Source organism: Triturus cristatus, chromosome 7, assembly GCF_964204655.1.
Source record: "Triturus cristatus chromosome 7, aTriCri1.1, whole genome shotgun sequence".
NCBI lineage: Eukaryota > Metazoa > Chordata > Amphibia > Caudata > Salamandridae > Triturus > Triturus cristatus.
The window spans coordinates 622,610,536-622,630,740 of record NC_140590.1 but is presented as its reverse complement, the minus strand read 5'-3'; the positions used below and the strand labels follow the sequence as shown (position 1 = coordinate 622,630,740).

At 47.3% G+C, this 20,205-nt stretch overlaps 1 protein-coding gene across 2 annotated transcripts in view; it reads right to left on the bottom strand.

The window, feature by feature from the left end:
• ATAD5 (ATPase family AAA domain containing 5) overlaps positions 1-20,205 on the bottom strand; it is a 422,063-nt gene that overhangs the window by 269,827 nt on the left and 132,031 nt on the right. For both annotated transcript variants that reach the window (XM_085617196.1, XM_085617195.1), the window contains exons 12-13: positions 19,552-19,637; positions 7,489-7,625 (exon numbers count right to left, since the gene is read on the bottom strand). In XM_085617196.1, the coding sequence (XP_085473322.1) occupies positions 7,489-7,625; positions 19,552-19,637 (223 nt within the window). The remainder of the gene's footprint in view (positions 1-7,488; positions 7,626-19,551; positions 19,638-20,205) is intronic.

The following is a 20,205-nucleotide window of genomic DNA, read 5'->3' as shown; positions in this document are numbered from 1 at the left end:
AGTTTCTATAAATCTAGAAAAATGTATACATAAATTAACCACTTTAACCGCTAGATGGCATCCCCTCCGTCTTTCCTGGAGGGGTCACTTGGATACCATTAAAATGATGCTGAGCTCCATAGTATTATTCACTATATCCAATATCCCTGTGTCCATACCTCTTAAATACTTTAAGAAGATTAACTCTATCTCCATCTCATGCCTTTGGAATCATAAAAAATCTTGCATGTCCTTACTCAAATGAAGTCGTCCAAAATAAGAAGGAGGGGTTAAATTCCCGGACTTTCCCAACTATCACAAGGCTTTTCTATTATGTCAATCATCTAGGTGGCTTTCTGACTCCACGACGTCGGGCCCATTATGGTTGGTTGTGGAGAATTCTTTTCTCCTCCCCTTCTCTTTTAAGGAATATTTATCTTTCACTCGCAAGCCACAGTCTCTTTCTACGCCTATTCTTAAACACTCATGTAAATTATAGGATTGCACTCTTTATAACAATCCCACAGATATTGATACTTTCCTTAGATCTAGCATTTGGCACAACAAAGATATAAAAGTGGTTAATAAACCTATTTACAGGAAATCCTGGAGAAAAAAAGGTTTAATATGGGTGCACCAACTTTTTGAGCACGATACTTTACCATTTTCCCAACTCTCTCATCAGTTTGATTGGCCCTTAACATTTGAGAACAAATACAGAGTATTGCATAGTGCCCTTTGTACCGCTTATGAATAGAGTCAACTTTCTCGATCTTCAGCATTATCTACTAATAACCTCTAGGTCACTTTGTTGCACTCTTCTCCAAGTGCATCTACTATTTACTTCCCTTCAACTCTAACAGAGCCAAAACAAAGGTGGAGTTGGCCTGGGATTCCGACTTTGCAGTTGACTGGTCAATTTGTTTCTGGGCACAAATCTGGACTAAAATCAGAAAATCATCTAGGGAAGCAAATACAACACAGAATATACATATTGAAAATTTTGCGAAGATTCGTCAACCGGCGCCAAAGTTATTCCAAATAGAATGTTGCGATATATATATATATATATATATTCAACATATATCTCCAAAGGAAATAATTGGCACGCACTCCCAATCTCTGAAATTAATATCCTCAGTATTCTTTATTCAGCTTGCAGCTTACAATCCTTAGAGGGACAAACCAACGCGTTTCGCTATCCGCCGATAGCTTGGTCACGGTCAAATTGCCACATTCAAAACCACCACACTGCAACGTCAATCATAATGGAATACATGTTGATATATATGATCACCTCAGCAACCTAATTCTTCTGTGTTTTGGTTATCATGACTAAATGAAATATCATATTGTATATAGTTGATTAGTTACAGGAGTGATGACAGCCCACTAGCGGGCTATAATTATCGAAATAGAAAAACGGAAATATACAGGATTCAGATGACATTATGCATTGAACCTCACAGGTCAAAAACACCCCCTGTTAAAATCAATGCTTGTTATAACATAACTGAACGGGTAAAGATAGCCCCAATAGAGAATTACTCTCGATGTTGTTACTCGCTATTATTAGCGGCTGAGGTATTTGGGGTATGACCCTGTTGATAACCTGTTCATACATGCATATTATGTAATGACATTTGTGTTCATGATAGTAAACAGTCTACACGAATGTAACATTAATTGATAGTCATGAATAGCAGAAATGTAAAAACTACCAGGACCAGAAGTCTCTACAAACAGGAAAGCCTGATGATTGACATCATGGATCACATGATTTAGCATCACACTGTTTTTATTGGTGGTTTTGAAAGAGACAATTTGACCGTGACCAAGCTATCGGCGGATAGCGAAACGCGTTGGTTTGTCCCTCTAAGGATTGTAAGCTGCAAGCTGAATAAAGAATACTGAGGATATTAATTTCAGAGATTGGGAGTGCGTGCCAATTATTTCCTTTGGAGATATATGTTGAATTGGTACCGGCGTGGCTCTGCACCGGAAAACAGAAGCTCCAAGGGTCGACAATACGGAGCCAAGTTGTGGAGATATATATATATATATATATAACACGCCGTGGCGTGTAAAAACGGAAAGCACTCCAAAAGATTGAAAGCATCAATGCTTTATTTTACGAGCTCCCCGTCCCAAAACGCTGACAGACGCGTTTCGCCGACTGGCTTTCTCAAAAAAAATTCTCCAAAAAAAAAATATATATATATATATATATATATATATATATTTATTAAATCCCAATCCTGGCAATAGAACAATAGTCAGGCACAGACTCCGTGAAATGATGACAAAGAGATGTAGTTTAATCCAACAAAAGGCAAGACGCGTTTCGACGGCGAACCGCCTTGTTCACTTGTCTATAGCACACTCATGTGTCACTTAAGTACAATATAGTTGTCAGAGCAACCACCACTCTGTCATCATAGACATAGAAAACCATGACTAAAACATATGGCATGACATGGCAAAAAAAACGAACAAAATTGTAACAATGGTGCTAGAATTCAATACATAAAGAGAAATGTGAAAAGCACAAGAAACATGTATTAATAGCATACATATATAAAAATAACATCTTTAATTAAAAAAGTTTCTCGTGTGTCTCTGTCCCGTAAACAAGTGTAGACATAGAAGAAGAGGTAAAAGTGCCGAAGGGGAAATACCGAGTCAGATTAATGTGAAGTAAACAAGGTGAGCTAACGAAAAAATTAAATTATAGTAGACTACCCCGAAGAATTGGTGAACTCTTTTACTATCGTAAAGGAAGACGCACTCTTAATGATACTGTCTCACCTGCGTGTCTGCTAGAGAGTAGGTGAGTCAAGTGAACACTCGCGTCAAAGACAGGCACGGGCAAGGTGGGAAGTTAATAAACAAACCAGTGTAAGCATTAAGGAACCATAGTGAGTCTAAGATTATCCTAATTCGATGACAAGTGGGTAGGGTAGATGGGGTGCTGCCCAAGTGGGCTTTTGAAAGTAAAGTTTCTGAATACAGAAAAATAATAACAAAACTAGATCAATGAAGGGGTATTGGAACGACTCCCTTGGACAAAATTATAAAAAGTGCGCACAGGACAGAGATGACACTGAAAAAGGACTTTATATACAGAGAGGGAGTGTGTTGCGAAAAATATTCAAGACAAAACAAATTGAAAACAATACATAATAAAAAGAGAAGTGTGATAGAATGTTGCAAAATACTAGAGAGAAAACGGGAATGACTGCAGGAGACAGGCTAAAGGTGTACAGTTAGCGCTTCATGTGCATTCATACCATTAAGGATTTTGGAATTATACAGAATGATGTAACGGGATTCCAATCTCCTAAGAGCTAGAAGGAGATTACCTCCCCTGGGGTTTTTTGGGATGCTGTCTACCACATAGAAAGAGAGATCTTCTGCTTTGCCATTGTGGTGAGTGTTTATGTGTCTGGCTACTGGGTATGTGGGGTCATTGTGTGTGATAGCTCTAAGGTGTAGAATGCGTACATGCACAGGATGAATGGTGCTACCCACATACTTTTTGTCACATAAATATATATATATATATAATCAGACTTTTATTGACTCCTACTCTTCTGCACACAAAGCACCCTGCTACAGAGGACACATATTGGACATCCTCTTGTATGTAAAACATTTACTTTTTACATGCCCTTCTGTGTTGCGCTTTTGGACACAGGTCTGGGCTCAGGTTAACTCTCTTTTTCTATTCCTATCATTTTAGGTAGAGCGCCATGACAGAATACCACCATCTCATCAGATCAACTAAAAGAACTTTCATCCAGAACAGGATCTCCACCAATGCCGTCAACTTGAAGGAACTCTTCAGCATCATCCAAGAATTCACCAAACCCCCCCAGCGACGCCTCAGACATCACCCCTTCCCAGGACGTCTGCAAGAAGCTCTGCTCCTATTTCCATTTGAAAATCAAGGCTCTCTAGGACAACTTCAACAAGCAAACTCCGAAACCACTTCCCCCTCCAACAACACCAGCCAATCCACCATCTCCGCTTGGACCCCAGCCACTACCGAAGAGACCATGAAAGGCATCTACTCAGGAGCACCCACGGACCCCTGCCCTCCACACATCTTCCACAGAGTCGCCATCACACCGGAACTACGCGGCCCTATCCACACCAAACCGGAACCTTCCCAGACGACTGGGAACGAGCAGAAGTCAAGCCCTTGCTCAAGAAGCCCTCAGCAGACTCTTCAGACCTCAACTCAAGAACTACCAACCCATCTTCCTCCTTCCCTTCGCTGCCAAAGTCACCGAGAAGACCGTCAACGCCCAACTAACGAAATTCATTGAAGAGAACTCCATCCTCGACCCCTCCCAATCCGGATTCCGAAGCTACAGCACAGAGACCGCCCTACTCGCCGACAAAGGCGACATCCGCACCCTCCTTGAACAAGGCCACACCGCGGCCTTGATCCTACTCAACCTCTCCGCTGCCTTCTAAACCATCTCCCACCGCACACTCGCCGCCAGACTTCATGACGCCGGCATACGGGAAACAATCCTCGAATGGCTCCGCTCCTTCCTCACCGGCAGGACCCAAAAAAATCAGACTGCCACCCTTCCTCTCAGAACCCACAGAGAACAACTCTGGAGTGCTTCAGGGATCATCACTCAGCCCTACGCTCTTCAACATCTACATGGCCACCCTCGCCGCCATCGCCAGACAGCACAGACTCAACATAGTTCCCTACGCTGACGACACCGAACTCATCCTTTCCCTCACCAAGGACCCCGTCACCACCAAGCCCAGCTTTCAGGAAAGAATAAAGAATGTTCAAACCTGGATGAGCAGCAGCTGCCTGAAGCTCATCTTGGAGAAGACAGAGGTCCTCGGATCCTCCCCCACCGCTTGGGACACAACCTGGTGGCCCACTGCCCTCGGCAGCGCATCCAACCCCCACCGACCACGCGCGGAATCTTACTCTACTCCTCCCTCTCCATGAACCGACAGGTCAACGCCGTCGCCTCCACCTGCTACAACACCCTCCGCAAGATTTTCAAATGAATCTCCCTCCCCGCCCCCCACCCAAATCAAGAAAAACAGTCACCCACGCACTCATAACCAGCAGACTGGACTAAGGAAACACCCTCTACCCCGGAATCAACAAGTCTCTGCTCCGCAAACTTCAGACCATACAGAACACAGCAGCCTGACTCATCCTCGGTGTCCCTCGACAGGAACACATCACCCAACACCTGCAACACCTCCAACACCTCCACTGGCTCCCCGTCGAGAAAAGCGTAACCTTCAAGATACTCACCCAGACCTTCAAATGCCTCCACAACAGCAGACCCCAATACCTCAACGAGAGAATCTCCTTCCACGCACCCAAGAGAAACCTCCGATCCGCCGCCCTCGCCATAACCCTGCACATCCGCAGAGCCAGAACAGGTGGAAGGGCTTTCTCCTACATCGCGGACAAGATCTGGAACGAGCTCCTGATCGACATCAGACGCGCCCCCTCTCTGAACATCTTCAGGAAGACGCTCAAGACCTGGCTCTTCGACTGAACGGAGCTGCTTACCCCTACCCCCTCCCCCCCCCCACCCCGTCTTCAGACCCTCACGAGTGGCGCTTTTTACAATTAACTGATTAGTCTTTTTAGGTAGCATATCTGAAGCTTGGACCCCAACCTCATGCGACACTCATTTAGGATCTATTTTTGGCAGCGGCTTTCCAACAGATCACCAAGAATTGGAAGGACTCTACCAAGTTTAAATTTCAAGCTTGGTGGTACGCGGTTTGCTACAATCATAGACTGGACACAAGTTAAGTCTCCCCCATATTTCTAGCTCTGAAACGCCAAATCTTGTGGCCCCCCGTTACAAAGTTCTTGGACAATAGAGCACAACACTCTTCTGCACGCACACCTACCCAACAGGAAGTTCTTCAATCTCCTGACTTTCCTTCTATCTCCATTTAACATACTTAAATATATTGCTTGATAATTCAGTTTTGTAATGTAAATTATATATAATGCTCTTGTTTTCTTATGTTTGTATTACCAAACTTTTCTTGTTTCTAGACCCTATTTAATTTCCCTCTGTTATAGATGACTTGTATTGCTTAGTTATGTATAACTTATGGATTATTTATTGTAGAGTGCTGTTCCTTATCCCTATGCCTTATTATGTTCTAAATAAACTAATTTTCAAACTGAAAAAAAGAAATGACTCTGCACCACTAAATTCCTTCCTCACACCTAAGCCAAAGTGTGTTGCTACTGCGGTAACTTGGCAACTTGATTTTCAGCAGTAAATCAGCTGGGCACTGGATGGATGGAGTTTGTGAATCTTGGCACTGGTTGTACTTGTAAATGTGAACGTTGATAGTATGCAGAAAACCAATAAAGAGGTTTATTAAAAAAAATTAATAATTAGACACTGATGGACTTTCAAGTCACCGGATGCATAACTATTTCAAGCTTGGGGCTCAGAGCCTCACAAAAGTACAGCCATCTTGTGGCCCTGCAGCAGCACCTCAAACCTCTCGGTTTCCTCTGTTCATACAAGTGCAAAGCTCGCCCGAAAACTTTTATGAAAATTAACCACAGTGAACTGCACTCTCCATGGCAACAATTTGGTACTTCCCATTTGTGGATTCAAGGTACGATTTCTGCTCGCCACACAAAGTACGTGAACTCTTGGATGTGAAGTGAGAATTACATACATCCAGGCCAGTCTTTATTGAAGGGATGGTCTCCAGCAAGGTAACAGCATGCCCTGCTGAAAGTGGTTCAGTCTCACTGACCGGCACAAAACGTCCTATCGCTGGATGATAATTAAAAACTATACACTGCACTTGGCTTTACACACTTGATAAAGACACCAGAATAACTTCTACAGGCTGCTGCATAGATGGTAGTTACATACTGAGATCCAAAAACATCCACACCCCCCTTCACTACCTTCTTTGGATTAAAGTAATCACGCAGGAAGGTTAATGCTTTAGACTGTGTTTAAGTGGGCTTGATTGTCCAACATGTAACCCAGATTTTGGAGGATCATTATAATTGGAAAGGTTTGCTGAGTGTGCTACACAAGCATAATTTGATAGTTGACAGAAAAATATATGTCATCTTTAACTTGCAATGGGATACCAATCCAATTAGCTATATTGATACCAATGTGGTTGGATGTCTTTCTTGGAAGAAAAATGTCAAAGAATTTCAAAGTGAACAGTATATTTAAATTTGTAAGAAACCATGCTGGTTGTTAAATTGAGTTAAATGCTTCACGTGTTAAATCTTGTGAGGCAAAGTCAGTATAATCAGAATATATACACAAGAAACTAAAAGCTATGTGCATAATTTCACAATATTTCGAGAAATGCTTATTAAGTCACAGTAGAAGGAATAATACTGTAATATCAGAGAGCTCACTTGACACTGACACAGCTTTCTTACTGGACCCGAATATCAAGCATCAGGGAGAGCATTCAGTGAGAATACAAATCCTAGATACAAACCTTAAAGCCAAGTTCCTGAGCGCATGCATACACAGCAGCGGTCTTTCCCACACCTGATGGCCCAGTGATCAGTAATGTATTACATAGAGAATCCTCATCTCCAGAATCCTCTTCAAAGGCAGATTCGTCCCAAGTATCTACAAATTAAAAAAGTAGTTGACTAAACTGCAACACGTTCAAACAGGTTTACCTCCAAATTATGCTAAAACAAAGTCACAGTGGTCCGGTTGAACTAATAACAAAGAGGCTAATTTCTTGATATCATGAATTCTACGCTATTTCAGCAAAGGTCAGATGGTCAGTGTAGGTTTTTGGAAACATACACAAAAGAGAGAAACATGCTATGTAGAAATGTTTTATTTTTTAGCAGGTTTGTGCATAGTGAAGTAGTAAGTTTCACAATTCAGGAGTGATTTGTTCCTGTGGAAAGCAATCCCAACAGTACACTTACCAGACTGCTGAATTATCCTATCTCTTTCATATACTACAGAAGTTAATTTAACTATTTTGGAGATTTCCCAATTCCTCTCTGGGATAAGTACGCACAAATAGTCAAGAAATCTTCTCCTAAAAGCACAGATATACTGGGACCGGTTCACACTAGTTACCTCCAAATCGCAGCAGACCATGTTTCAAATGCTAACATGGAAGTGGACACTCTAAGAGTAGACTTTCAAGAGAACAAGTAGGTTCCTTTGCTCATTTTCCTGGATCTGTTCTTGCAATTTGATACAGTGGACAATTCCTTAGCAGACCGCCAGCAGCGGCTCAAGTGTGCGTCTCAGCTTATCAATTGTTTCGGTCAGGAAAGCAGCCATATGTCAAGATTGGAACATTCTAATCTTTCATCAAATTTAGAATATTCTCACCCTCCTAGTTTTTGGCCAAGTACAGTGTGCCCCAGGGGTTGACGGTCCTCATTTTCAGCTCTGAAAGCACTTTTACATATTTTTGTGTGTTGAGGGTGAACTTTTCATTTGTATGCAGATTTACCTCAGTCTCAATGGTCTAAGCATGATTTCTCCTCTGTAAGGAAAGAACAAGTTACTTACCTTCGGTAACAATATATCTGTAAGAAACATAGGTTAGTTATAGATTCCTTTCCTTAGAATTGCCTCCAGGTGTCAGACTAGATCCGGAATGTTTTATGTCAGCAGTACCTCTGCGCGTCGAAAGGTGGCGTCGGTTGAATCCGCATCCATCGTTGGTGTCCTGGTCGCCGGGATGACGTTGCGGCAGCTACTTCGACGCCGCCTCGCGTACTGACATTAGTTCTGTACACAACTGTCTGCACCAGAAACGCAGAGCTATGCAAGACACTGAACACTGGTGCACAAAACTAGGGCCCAGAAAGGCTATCGTTAACCCTAGAAATTAGTTCGCAGAACGGGGAGGATGAGTGGGGCAGTAATGAATCTATAACTAACTATGTTTCTTACAGATAAATCGTTACCGAAGGTAAGTAACTTGTTCATCTGAAAGAAACATGTTAGTTATAGATTCCTTACCTTAGAATAGATACCCCAGCAATACCGACCCCGGAGGTGGGTCTGCAAACCAAGATCACACCAGAAAGTCCAGGAGAACAGAACGGTCAAAGAAGCAGTCTCTCCGGAGTGGACTGTCAACGCAGTAGTGTTTCGTGAATGTGTGCAATGAAGCCCACGTAGCTGCCTGACAGATGTCATTTAGAGGAACTCCTCATTCCAAAGCAGTAGTTGCTGCCGTCGCCCTGGTGGAATGGGCGCACAGCTCCACTGGAGGCTTCTTCTTTGCCAGAGAATAGCAGGCTTTGATACACAAAAGATACGGTGATAGTCCGCTAGTGTACGGCCCGACTTTTCTTGGCACCCACGTAGCCAACAAAGAGCTGGTTATCCACCCAGAACTGTTTGGTGCGATCCAGATAAAAGGAAAGTGCACCTTTTGGGTCCAGACGGTGGAGCCTCTCTTCTTCCTCCTTCGAAGGCGGGAAGAAGGTGGGCAAAGTGATGGTCTGCCTGATGTGAAAGGCAGTGACAACCTTAGGAAGGAAGGATGGATGAGTCTTGAGAACTACCTTGTCCGGATGGACAGACAGGAAAGGAGGCTTGGATGAAAGAGCCTGGAGCTCACTCACTCTTCTGGCAGATGTGATGGCTACCAGGAACGCTGCTTTAAGCGTCAGAAGCATCAAAGGACAGTAGTGAAGCGGCTCAAAGGGAGCGCACATTAAATAGGTTATGACTAGATTCAAGTCCCACTGAGGCATAACGAAGGGAACAGGAGAAAAGGGATGAGTTATGCCATTCAAGAAACGATTAACAATCGGGGACTGGAAAAGAGAAGGCTGATCGGGAAGCCGAAAGGCAGAGATGGCCGAGAGATAGCCCTTGATTGTGCCCAGAGCAGAGCCCTGCCAGGCCAAAGAAAGGAGAAATAAGAGAACCTCAGGAAGAGGGGCAGAAAGGAGATCCACAGCCTTTGCTGTGCACCATGCCACAAATTTATTCCACCGGCAGGCATATTTCGTCTTAGTGGAGAAACGCCTGGCTGCCAAGATTACATCACAAACTTCGGAGGGAGGCAAAAAGACGTCAACTGCCGCCACTCAATCGCCATGCAAGGAGGTGGAGGCTGGACAGGTTCAGGTGGAGGACCATCCCCTGTTACTGAAACAGAAGATCCTCCGGAAGAGGCAGATGGGTCGGAGGATCGATGGACATGTTGAGCAGCTCGGGATACCAGACTCTTCATGCCCAATACGGAGCCACACGGATTACTTGGGCCCGGTCACGCCTGATCTTCTTCCGCACTCTATACCGAAGTAGTATAGACGGAAAGGCATACAACAGACTGCAACTCCATTCGCGACGAAAAGCATCGCCAAGTGAGTGTCGCCTTGGAAATTCCAACGCTCAGAATTCCTGACATTGCACGTTCTCTTCAGTGGCAAATAGATCTAACCAAGGCTCTCCCCACTGTCGAAATAGACCTTGCACAACTTCCAAGTGAAGATGGCTTTCGTGATCCATCATGCCCCTGCGGCTGAGTTCGTCCGCACTGGTGTACAGTGAACCTGCCAGGTGTTGAACCACCAGGGATATGCCCTGATGCTCCAGCAATGTCCAGAGGCGGAGGGCCTCCTGACATAGGGTCCACGAACCCACCCCGCCCTGTTTGTTGCAGTACCACATGGCGGTGGTGTTGTCCATGAACACCTGCACTACTCTTCCCCGGACAGAGGGAAGGAATGCCTTGAGTGCAAGACGGATCTCCCGGAGCTCCAGAAGGTTGATATGGAGCCCGGACTTCGCCGGAGACCAGAGGCCTCTGATCTTCGCCTCTCCCATGTGGCCGCCCCATCCCAGAAGGGATGCGTCCGTCACCACTGTGTGCTCTGGTTGGGGAAGGGAGAGGGATCTGCCGTTGACCCAATCCTGATTCGGGAGCCACCACTGCAATTGTCGTCCAGTGCCCTCCGAGATCTGGAGGCAATCTGACAGATTCCCCTGATGCTGCGCCCACTGGAACTTCAGGTCCCACTGCAGAGCCCGCATAATCCACCTGGCATGATCGACCTTCAGGAGCCCATGAGGCCCAGCAGCCTCAGGGTCATCCTGACCGAAACCCGGGATAGGGGCTGAAAGTTCGGAACCATAGCCTGAATATCCCAGACTCACTGTTCGGGAGGATAAGCACGAAACTGCGCCGTGTCCAGAACCGCTCAGATTAAGAGGAGCTTCTGAGAGGTAATCCAGTGTGACTACGGCACATTTATGGAGAAGCCCAGCGAATGCAGGAGGTCGGCCGTAGTCTGGAGGTGGGAGACGACTGCCTGTGGCGAGCCCGCCTTCAACAACCAGTTGTCGAGATAGGGGAAGACTGAAACAGCGATCTGCACAGATGAGCTGCCACCACTGCCATCACTTTTGTGAACACCCGAGGGGCGCTGGTAAGGCCAAAGGGGAGCACGGTAAACTGAAAGGGCTCGTGGCCTACCGTGAACCGCAGGTAGTGCCGGCAGGACGGGGATGTGAAAATAGGCATCCTGCAAGTCCAACGCTACCATCCAGTCTCCATAGTCGAAGGACCTGAGCTAGCGCCAACATTTTGAACTTCTACTTCCGGAGGAAGCGGTTGACGTCCCTGAGATCCAAGATAGGACGCAAGCCTTTGTCCTTGGGCACCAGAAAGTAGTGGGAATAGCAACCACGACCTATTTCTGGGGCAGGAACGCGCTCGATGGCTCCCTTGGCCAAGAGAGCCGTAACTTCCTGTTGAAGAAGGGCCAGATGATCCTCCGACATACGATGCTACTGAGGTGGCATGGCTGGGGGAGTAGTCTCGAAGGGGAGGAAATAGCCACTTCGGACTATTTGCAAAACCCACCTGTCCGACGAGATGGTGCGCCAGTGGGGAGGTGATGGAGAATCCTGCCACCCACTGGCAATTGGTGGCCCTGAAAGGTCAGACTAGGAGGGTTTGGAGGCTGCTGCAGAGAGGCAGTGGTGGACTGGCCCGCTTGCTGGCCCCCAGACCCACAACGGTGGGTCCCACGTCCCTGGCCGCCCAGGGGCTGAACAGCTTGCACCGGCTTGTGGCTCTGGGCGGCACGTGGCACCCCTTCCGTAGCCACGAACGGGTCGAAAAGCAGACTGCGCAGGGCGGGTGGAGAGGCCCAGGGACTTTGCCATAGCCCGAGAGTCCTTGAAGCGCTCTAGTTCGTTGTCTGCTTTGTTGCCGAACAGGCAGCAGCCATCAAAGGGCATGTCCATAAGGGTAGCAGGACATCCCCGGAAAAGCCAGTCGACCTCATCCAGGCGTAGCGTCGAAGGGCTACCGATGTTGAAATTGTCCTGCCTAGCGGGTCAGCGGTGTCCAGCCCACATTGGATGGTAAACTTGGCTGAGTCTCTCCCCTCGCCGACTGCACAGGAGAGCAGGGCCCGGGCCTCCTCCGGGCACTGGTGCAGCACCTGCACTACCGTATCCCACACAGAGTGGGTGTAACGGCCCAACAGACATTCGGTGTTTACCGACCACAGTAATCACGCTGGAGTAAGAAAACATCTTCTTCCCAAGGTGGTCCAGCTTTTTGGATTCCCTATCAGGGGGTGCGTTAGGGAATGCGCCTTTGGACGTTGAGGCTTGGACCACAAGCTCTCAGGGGTGGGGTGTTCGGAGAGGAAAGTGGGGTCACCCAGGGCCGGTCGGTAGCATCTGTCAATCATTCTATCCACAGGAGCCCCTGTGTTGGGCCCGGACCAGGTACCCAAAAGGATGTCGGTTAGGGCTTCATTAAACAGCAGCAGGGGCTCCGAAGAGCTCGCTGCCGGTTGAAGCACCTCTGTCAGGAGGTTAGTCCTGACTGCCAATGTAGGTAGCTCGAGGTTGAGAGCCTCGTCCGCCCTACGCAACACCACTGCGCAAGACGCTTTCTCCTCCCTTGCCACGGTAGGGGGAGACAACATGCCAAGGTCTGGGGAGGTATCCAGACCACTGGCTTCCCCCAGCTCCACTCTCCAGTCCGGGTCGTACTCAAACTGGTCAGTCGAAGGGTCTCCAGACCCCTCCCAGTTCTCCTCACCCTCCTCTGGTTGCCAATCTGGCTTGAAAGAACCAGAGTAGAACAGGGGTACAAAAGTGCCTGTCGGCGCCGGATCCGGCGTTGGTCCGGCTCCGTGTCTACGTCGGGCGGGTATTGAGGTAGACGCCGGCTGGAGAAACAACCGGCGTCGGCTGAGGATGTGGTGCCGATGGAATCGGCGCGGGTGGAGGTGTTATGAGGTCGACCGGCTCCAGGCCTGGATCCAAGGGGACCCTGTGGCGCCGGGGCCAAACCTGCCGGCATCGAAGAGCCAGGGCCCCCAGCAGCGTCTGCGGGGCCCGAAGGCACACCGGCGGAGTTGGGCTACCCAAAGATGGCATGCATCGCTTCTGAGAAACTCCGAAGCTGGGCAGGTGTCGCTCCGGGTCCCAGAAAGAGGGCAACTCAGTCTCGACCCATCAGGCTGTGCACGCGGAGTCTCGGGAGGGGCACCACCCGTATCCCTTGACGCGCCAGCTGACGGACGGGAAGAAGTCGAAGAGCGACGATGCTTCTTCGACGACTTCTAGTGCTTCGACTTACCTGAGGAGTGCGAAGACTTCGAAGAGGACTGGTGGTTGCTCTGCGACCTGTCCCTCGACCTCCTGCGCAACCAGGACCTTGAATGGCGCAGAGCCGATTGCCGGGCCTCAAGAAGCTTTCGGGACCACTCCTGCAAAGACTTCGGATTCATGGACCGGCAGTCGGAACAAGACTTGGAGTCGTGGTCGCGTTCCAGGCAAAACAGGCACACCCGATGCGGATCTGCCACCGACATTAACCGTCGGCAGGAGCCGCAAGCCTTGAAACCGAACATCTCTATGTGCACCAGAAGTCGAAGACTCAAAACGGTGTCGCCAAAAGTCGATCAAAAAAAGTCAGTCAAAAAGTGACTGGAGGTACCACTCTCTCCAGGTCTGCGATGGCTGGCGCGGGAAAAGAAAACTGACGTCAGCGCACGAGGGCGGAGTCTAAGTAGCTGCCGGGACGTCATCCCGGCGACCACGACGCCAATGACGAACGCGAAGCCGACCAACGTCACCTTTAGACGCGCAGGGGTACTGCTGACAAAATAATTCTCCGGATACTGTCTGACGCCTGGGGGTAATTCACAAGGTAAGGAATCTACAACTAATTGTCTCTTTCAGATGCAGAGTGCAGTGGTGTAGTGTCATAGAGAGCAGTGATGTAGAGTAGAGTGTCAGAGAGCAGTGATGTAGAGTAGAGTGTCGTAGAGAGCAGTGATGTAGAGTAGAGTGTCGTAGAGTGCGGTGGTGTAGAGTGTCGTAGAGTGCAGTGGTGTAGAGTGTCGTAGAGTGCAGTGGTGTAGAGTGTCGCAGAGTGCAGTGGTGTAGAGTGTCGCAGAGTGCAGTGGTGTAGAGTGTCGCAGAGTGCAGTGGTGTAGAGTGTCGCAGAGTGCAGTGGTGTAGTGTCGCAGAGTGCAGTGGTGTAGTGTCGCAGAGTGCAGTGGTGTAGTGTCGCAGAGTGCAGTGGTGTAGTGTCGCAGAGTGCAGTGGTGTAGTGTCGCAGAGTGCAGTGGTGTAGTGTCGCAGAGTGCAGTGGAGTAGTGTCGCAGAGTGCAGTGGAGTAGTGTCGCAGAGTGCAGTGGAGTAGTGTCGCAGAGTGCAGTGGAGTAGTGTCGCAGAGTGCAGTGGAGTAGTGTCGCAGAGTGCAGTGGAGTAGTGTCGCAGAGTGCAGTGGAGTAGTGTCGCAGAGTGCAGTGGTGTAGTGTGTCAGAGTGCAGTGGTGTAGAGTGTCAGAGTGCAGTGGTGTAGAGTGTCAGAGTGCAGTGGTGTAGAGTGTCAGAGTGCAGTGGTGTAGAGTGTCAGAGAGTGCAGTGGTGTAGAGTGTCAGAGAGTGCAGTGGTGTAGAGTGTCAGAGAGTGCAGTGGTGTAGAGTGTCAGAGAGTGCAGTGGTGTAGAGTGTCAGAGTGCAATGGTGTAGAGTGTCAGAGTGCAATGGTGTAGAGTGTCAGAGAGTGCAGTGGTGTAGAGTGTCAGAGAGTGCAGTGGTGTAGAGTGTCAGAGAGTGCAGTGGTGTAGAGTGTCAGAGAGTGCAGTGGTGTAGAGTGTCAGAGTGCAGTGGTGTAGAGTGTCAGAGTGCAGTGGTGTAGAGTGTCAGAGTGCAGTGGTGTAGAGTGTCAGAGTGCAGTGGTGTGGTGTCAGAGAGTGCCGAGGTGTAGAGTGTGGGAGAGTGCCGAGGTGTAGAGTGTGGGAGAGTGCAGAGGTGTAGAGTGTGGGAGAGTGCAGTGGTGTAGAGTAGAGGGACGTAGAGTAGAGCACTGCATAGTAGGGTGGCAAAAAGTGCAGTGATGCATAAAATAGTGGGGTAGAGTGCACTGGCATAGGATGGAGTGGTGGAGAGAAGATTGTGGTGTGGAGTAAAGTGGAGTGGCACAGAGTAGAGTTCAGTGGCGTAGAATGCTGCAGAGTGGAGTGGGAAAGCGTAGAGTATGCATGGTATGGTAGCATACTGCCATTACAGACAACAATTCTTCAATTGAAATGCCCAATACTCTTGCATTCACATACAGTTTTACCGATAGAAGTACACAGCGCACAAACGACGTGTGGAAATGCCATGATTAATTTGATCGTCAGCACAGTTCATTTACAGACATTTAAATTGTGTGTGCGCTAGGAAAAAAATTAACATCATGAATCATTCCTCAAGCAGACCCCCAGTAGCCAGCATGATGGTCACATAAATCCTCTCACTTTGAAGTCAGAGAAAGAAACAAAACACCAAGCTCCATGGAAGACACTGCCTGACATTTGACCTCTGTCTTTGAATGCACAGGATATGTGACAAGATTTAAAGGCCTGTTTACAGAAAGCGAGTTTGTGGAAGAATCCAATAAACGAGGTTTGGGCAACGGGAAGGAAGAATTCTAGCAGGACAGCCTAAAGTAAATAAAGCCTCAAAGAGCCAGATAATGTGAGTTACAAACCACAAAGCCAATGGTAACCAACGTATGGAATACATTTCTAGGTCAACTTTCTGAATGCCCCCAAGATGCTATGCTGCAACCTAAAGAAAAATGATGCTCCTTTGCCCAGTTTGAAGAGGTGGTCCAATAAGGAAATTTTACAATTTTCCCAGCTCAGAGCAAACCACCATGTCTGCCCCTAAATGTTTAGACAGGTTGTGAGAAGTTGGCCTGATGTATGATGTCACTAGTTCTAGTGTACACCTTATATCAGTCCAAACAACCCTTATGGTGATTGGTTGTAAAGTCAACCTTATAGACCAGCTATCCTAGTGGTAGCATGGACAAGAGCAGTCTTAGGCTAAACTCTGAATGGCATGTGAAGCCAGCTGTGATACCATATATAATCCCTTGAATACCAAATGAAAGGACACCACAACAGATATATATATATAAAATAAAGTGTATGTATTCTAGTCAAACCCTCAGCACTCTTTATGAGATTAGAGGTAAGTACAACACAGTTATTTAAGCATACATTAAGTCACACAGGTAAGTAATACAGTTAGGCCCTAGGGGCCACGCAAACCATATACTAAGTAAGTGGTATAAGGACCACTGTCACGGAAATAGAATAGGCCTAGGCCTAGGGAATCGCTGGGGCTACACTACATTAGCAACAGTTAGGAAGTGTGAGGCCCACGGGATTCAGGTGCAGAGTGGAAACACTCACGTGTAATGCGTATAGTCGATAGAAATAGTACAGTTTAGAAATAAACAGTTTAAGGACACTTCTGAAGCAGCTAGAGAGTCGAGACTCGGAAACTAGACCCTAGGATAGTCACTACCCTTGTGAGCACCGAAGTACCCAAGTTACCTAGCCCACGGGCTGCGGGTGCATAGGTGTGAACTTGCGTCGGGTTTCGTTGTGGACTTCTATGGATGCCTGAAGGAAAGCTGCTGACAGGCAGTCAGTGAAGAGTGTCCGGTGGATCCCAAGGCTGGGATCAAGAAGAGAGGAGACCTGCAAGCAGAAGGAACAGAGTCAAGGTCACTAGCCAGTGACCACGTGGAACCAGTAAGGAACCAGGCGATGTCGTGAAGATTGCAGGTGAAGGTGAAGCTTGTCGCTGCAGCCACGAGGACCAGGGAACGTCAAGGACGACCAGGACTAGGAGGCGAGCTGTCCCACGAAGGCTCTTGCTGTCGGCGGCGTCGAAGTTGGACTAGGACTCACCAAGCCTTGGCAAGCGGAACCCACGAAGAACAGAGGACTTGCTTCTGGTGCAGACCAGGAAGGTCTGGGGTGCTTCTCTTTTGCAAAGAAGCGGGAGCCAGTCTGGAGGAGCCAAACCAGCGATGAAGATTTCAGGATGCGTCGTCACAAAGGCCACTGGCCAGCGGGCAAGCAACCGGACAGACGCGGCAAGCAGGAAAATGCAGAAGGGCCCCACGCAGGACTCGTGGAGTGTGGGGGGCTGGTCTTCGGTGCAGGTGGTGCTTGGGGCTTCTCAATCCCCGGTGCACAACTTCGAGGGTGCCTCAGAAGCTGCGCTTGAAGATACTAGCCACTTTTCCCAGGTAGCCGGTCCCACGTCTCTCGTCGCCTCCACGGATCTCAGCTCGGCTGTGGATCTGGATCAGGGTCGGAGAAGTCTGGAAGTCAAGGCTCTGGTCGGGCTCTGCAGTCGGTCCCTCGTAGAACTTTAGCAAAGCAAAGGGTAGTCTCTTGATGGTGCCTGTTTGCACAGGGTAGCCACTCCTTGGCCACAAGGGAGATTCTTCAGTCTTCTTCTTTCGTCGAATGTCGAAGGTCCAGAGTTTCCGTTCAAGTTGCAGGTTCAGGATAATCTAATCTCCTGGGGCCCAGCTACCACTCTTATCCAAATCTGGGGGGCTGGGTTACCTGCTAGGTCACGCCTTATGGGTGGGGCCTGGGAGGGGGATGGTTACACCCCCTTCCCTTTGTCCAGTTTCGCGCCAGGACTGGGGCTGGAGTGCCCCAGCACCGGTTTGAACTGGACTATGCACGGGACACCTTGTGTGCCCCAGGCATGTCTCATTCTATTCATCCCTCCCTGCCCCAATACACTAAGGCCTGTCTGGGGTGGTGCTCGCACCTCCCAAGGCAGGAAACCTATTGTCCAAGCCTCCCTTGCCGGGATCACTCCCAGCAGCAGGAGGTCAGACTCGTGTCTGTGGCAGCAGCATCCATTTTGTGATGCTGGGGCTCTGGTTAACTTTAACCGGGTAAGTAGGTTACCACATGTCTTCTCCCTCTAGAAGGGAGGGATAATATCCTCATCCCCAGAAATGGGATGGGGGTATTATTCCAAAGTGTTAGACACCTTACACGACATGTTTTGATAAAGCCAAACCATAGTTACCATAACCGTTTAAGATTATAAGGCACTTTAAGAGTATATGGTAGGCTATATCATAGAACAGCTATAAGGACATGGTTCCGAAAGCTGCAGACAGGCTCAGCTCATGCTAGAGCACCATCTCACATGTTACCAAGCACTCTGCCTCCAGGATTGTTAAGGCCTGCCATAGGAGTGGCTGATAGGTACACATGTGTCTATATGTAAGTTAGGTATAGGAATACTACACCTAAGCAAGGGGTGATTACACGACCTTGCCCCAGCTGAGTGATCAGCCAGTTGTGTCATAATGGAAGGCCAGGCCAGGGGTGGCATAATACATGCTGCAGCCCCTGGTAGGCCTAGGGTACACCTATGCCCTGGGTACCTAGGGTACACTGTACAGGGGCCAATAAGGTGATCCTATCCAAATGGGTTATGCACCTAAAGTACATAGTATCAATTTAGAGAGAGAACAGCAGGGCTGTGGGTCTGATTAGCAGGCCCACAGCCACATCTAAGTCGAAAACCAGTAAAGCAAAAAGTGGGGGTGAACATAGAAAGCAGACCCTACTCTCCTACACAGGTCATCTCATAACAGAATTTACACCTCTTAATGAGGATGTAGTCGGGAAGAGCAGAAGAGATAAATGACGTGACCTGTTTACAAGACATTTCCCCTATACTGGTAAATCTATCAAAAAGAGTAAGCGTGATGCAAGAGACAGCAGATGAGTGGAACGCAACAAAGGAAAAGGAGGGAGAGGTCCTAATGTCACAGAAAAAGTTGGAATCAAGAGGATACCAAAGAATGACAAAAGGAGGCTGATCAAAGACAGAACTTATGGACGGCAAAGGATTCCAACAATAACAATCTTTACAGCTGAAAATCTAACAAACGACCAAAGTGGTCAAAGACGTTTCACTCAACTGCAGTAGAGCATCTAACATGCCAAGACACAAAACGGCAATATTGAGAAAATAGTTTTAAAAACTACCACAATACACCAGTATTGGTTTCTTCCTCATTTAAAGATTTAAATTTTTTTTTTTTTTTAAAACACACATTCCTATTTTCACAACCCTATTATCTGAACGCAAGAACAAACTAATACCCCAAGTGAATCTACAGTCAAGTGCGTATGATGATGTTTAAATGCATTAGGCAAAACAAATAATCTATAGACCGAAATAAAACAGAACCTGGTTGTGGGTTTTCACAATATTTCTTCTCTCTCTGGCTTTTCTTTTCTTCCCGATCAGCTCTGGCTTTCCATTCTTTCAACCAACTAAATAAAAACACAGAGTCAAATATATAATATTAATGCATGTGAACTTCACACAATTTGGTACTATACTATAACATCCAGAAACATAAAATTTCTGTAATAGATGCACAAAGAATGGATGGTTTTGAGGCTTCAGGCAGATAATATCATTGCATAGTTAGGAGACCGATGGTAGCCAACTTACCTACCTCCAACCACATAAAAGTAGTACTGCTCAAGTATGTTACAAATCCCAATGTATTTGAGGAACCCCTACTCATGTAGCATTTAAACTTTAGTGTCCACACAAGTACAGAATCCAAGCATCTCAAAATATTTCCTATGTACATAGGTATAATCTACCAAACTATGCTATTTGTTTTCCAGAACTTCCCTAACTTTAAGCAGGTTATGATTGAGGAAACTTAAGACAAAAATATTGCTTGTTGTGGACATAATATTGGCAGATTTTCACCTTTTTTATCACTGCCTACATTTATGGATTTCTTCGATGAATTTGGTAGAATTTAAAGTACAAAGGTTAACTGAAGCAAATCTAAGAGTATTACTATTTTAAGGAATTCTTTAA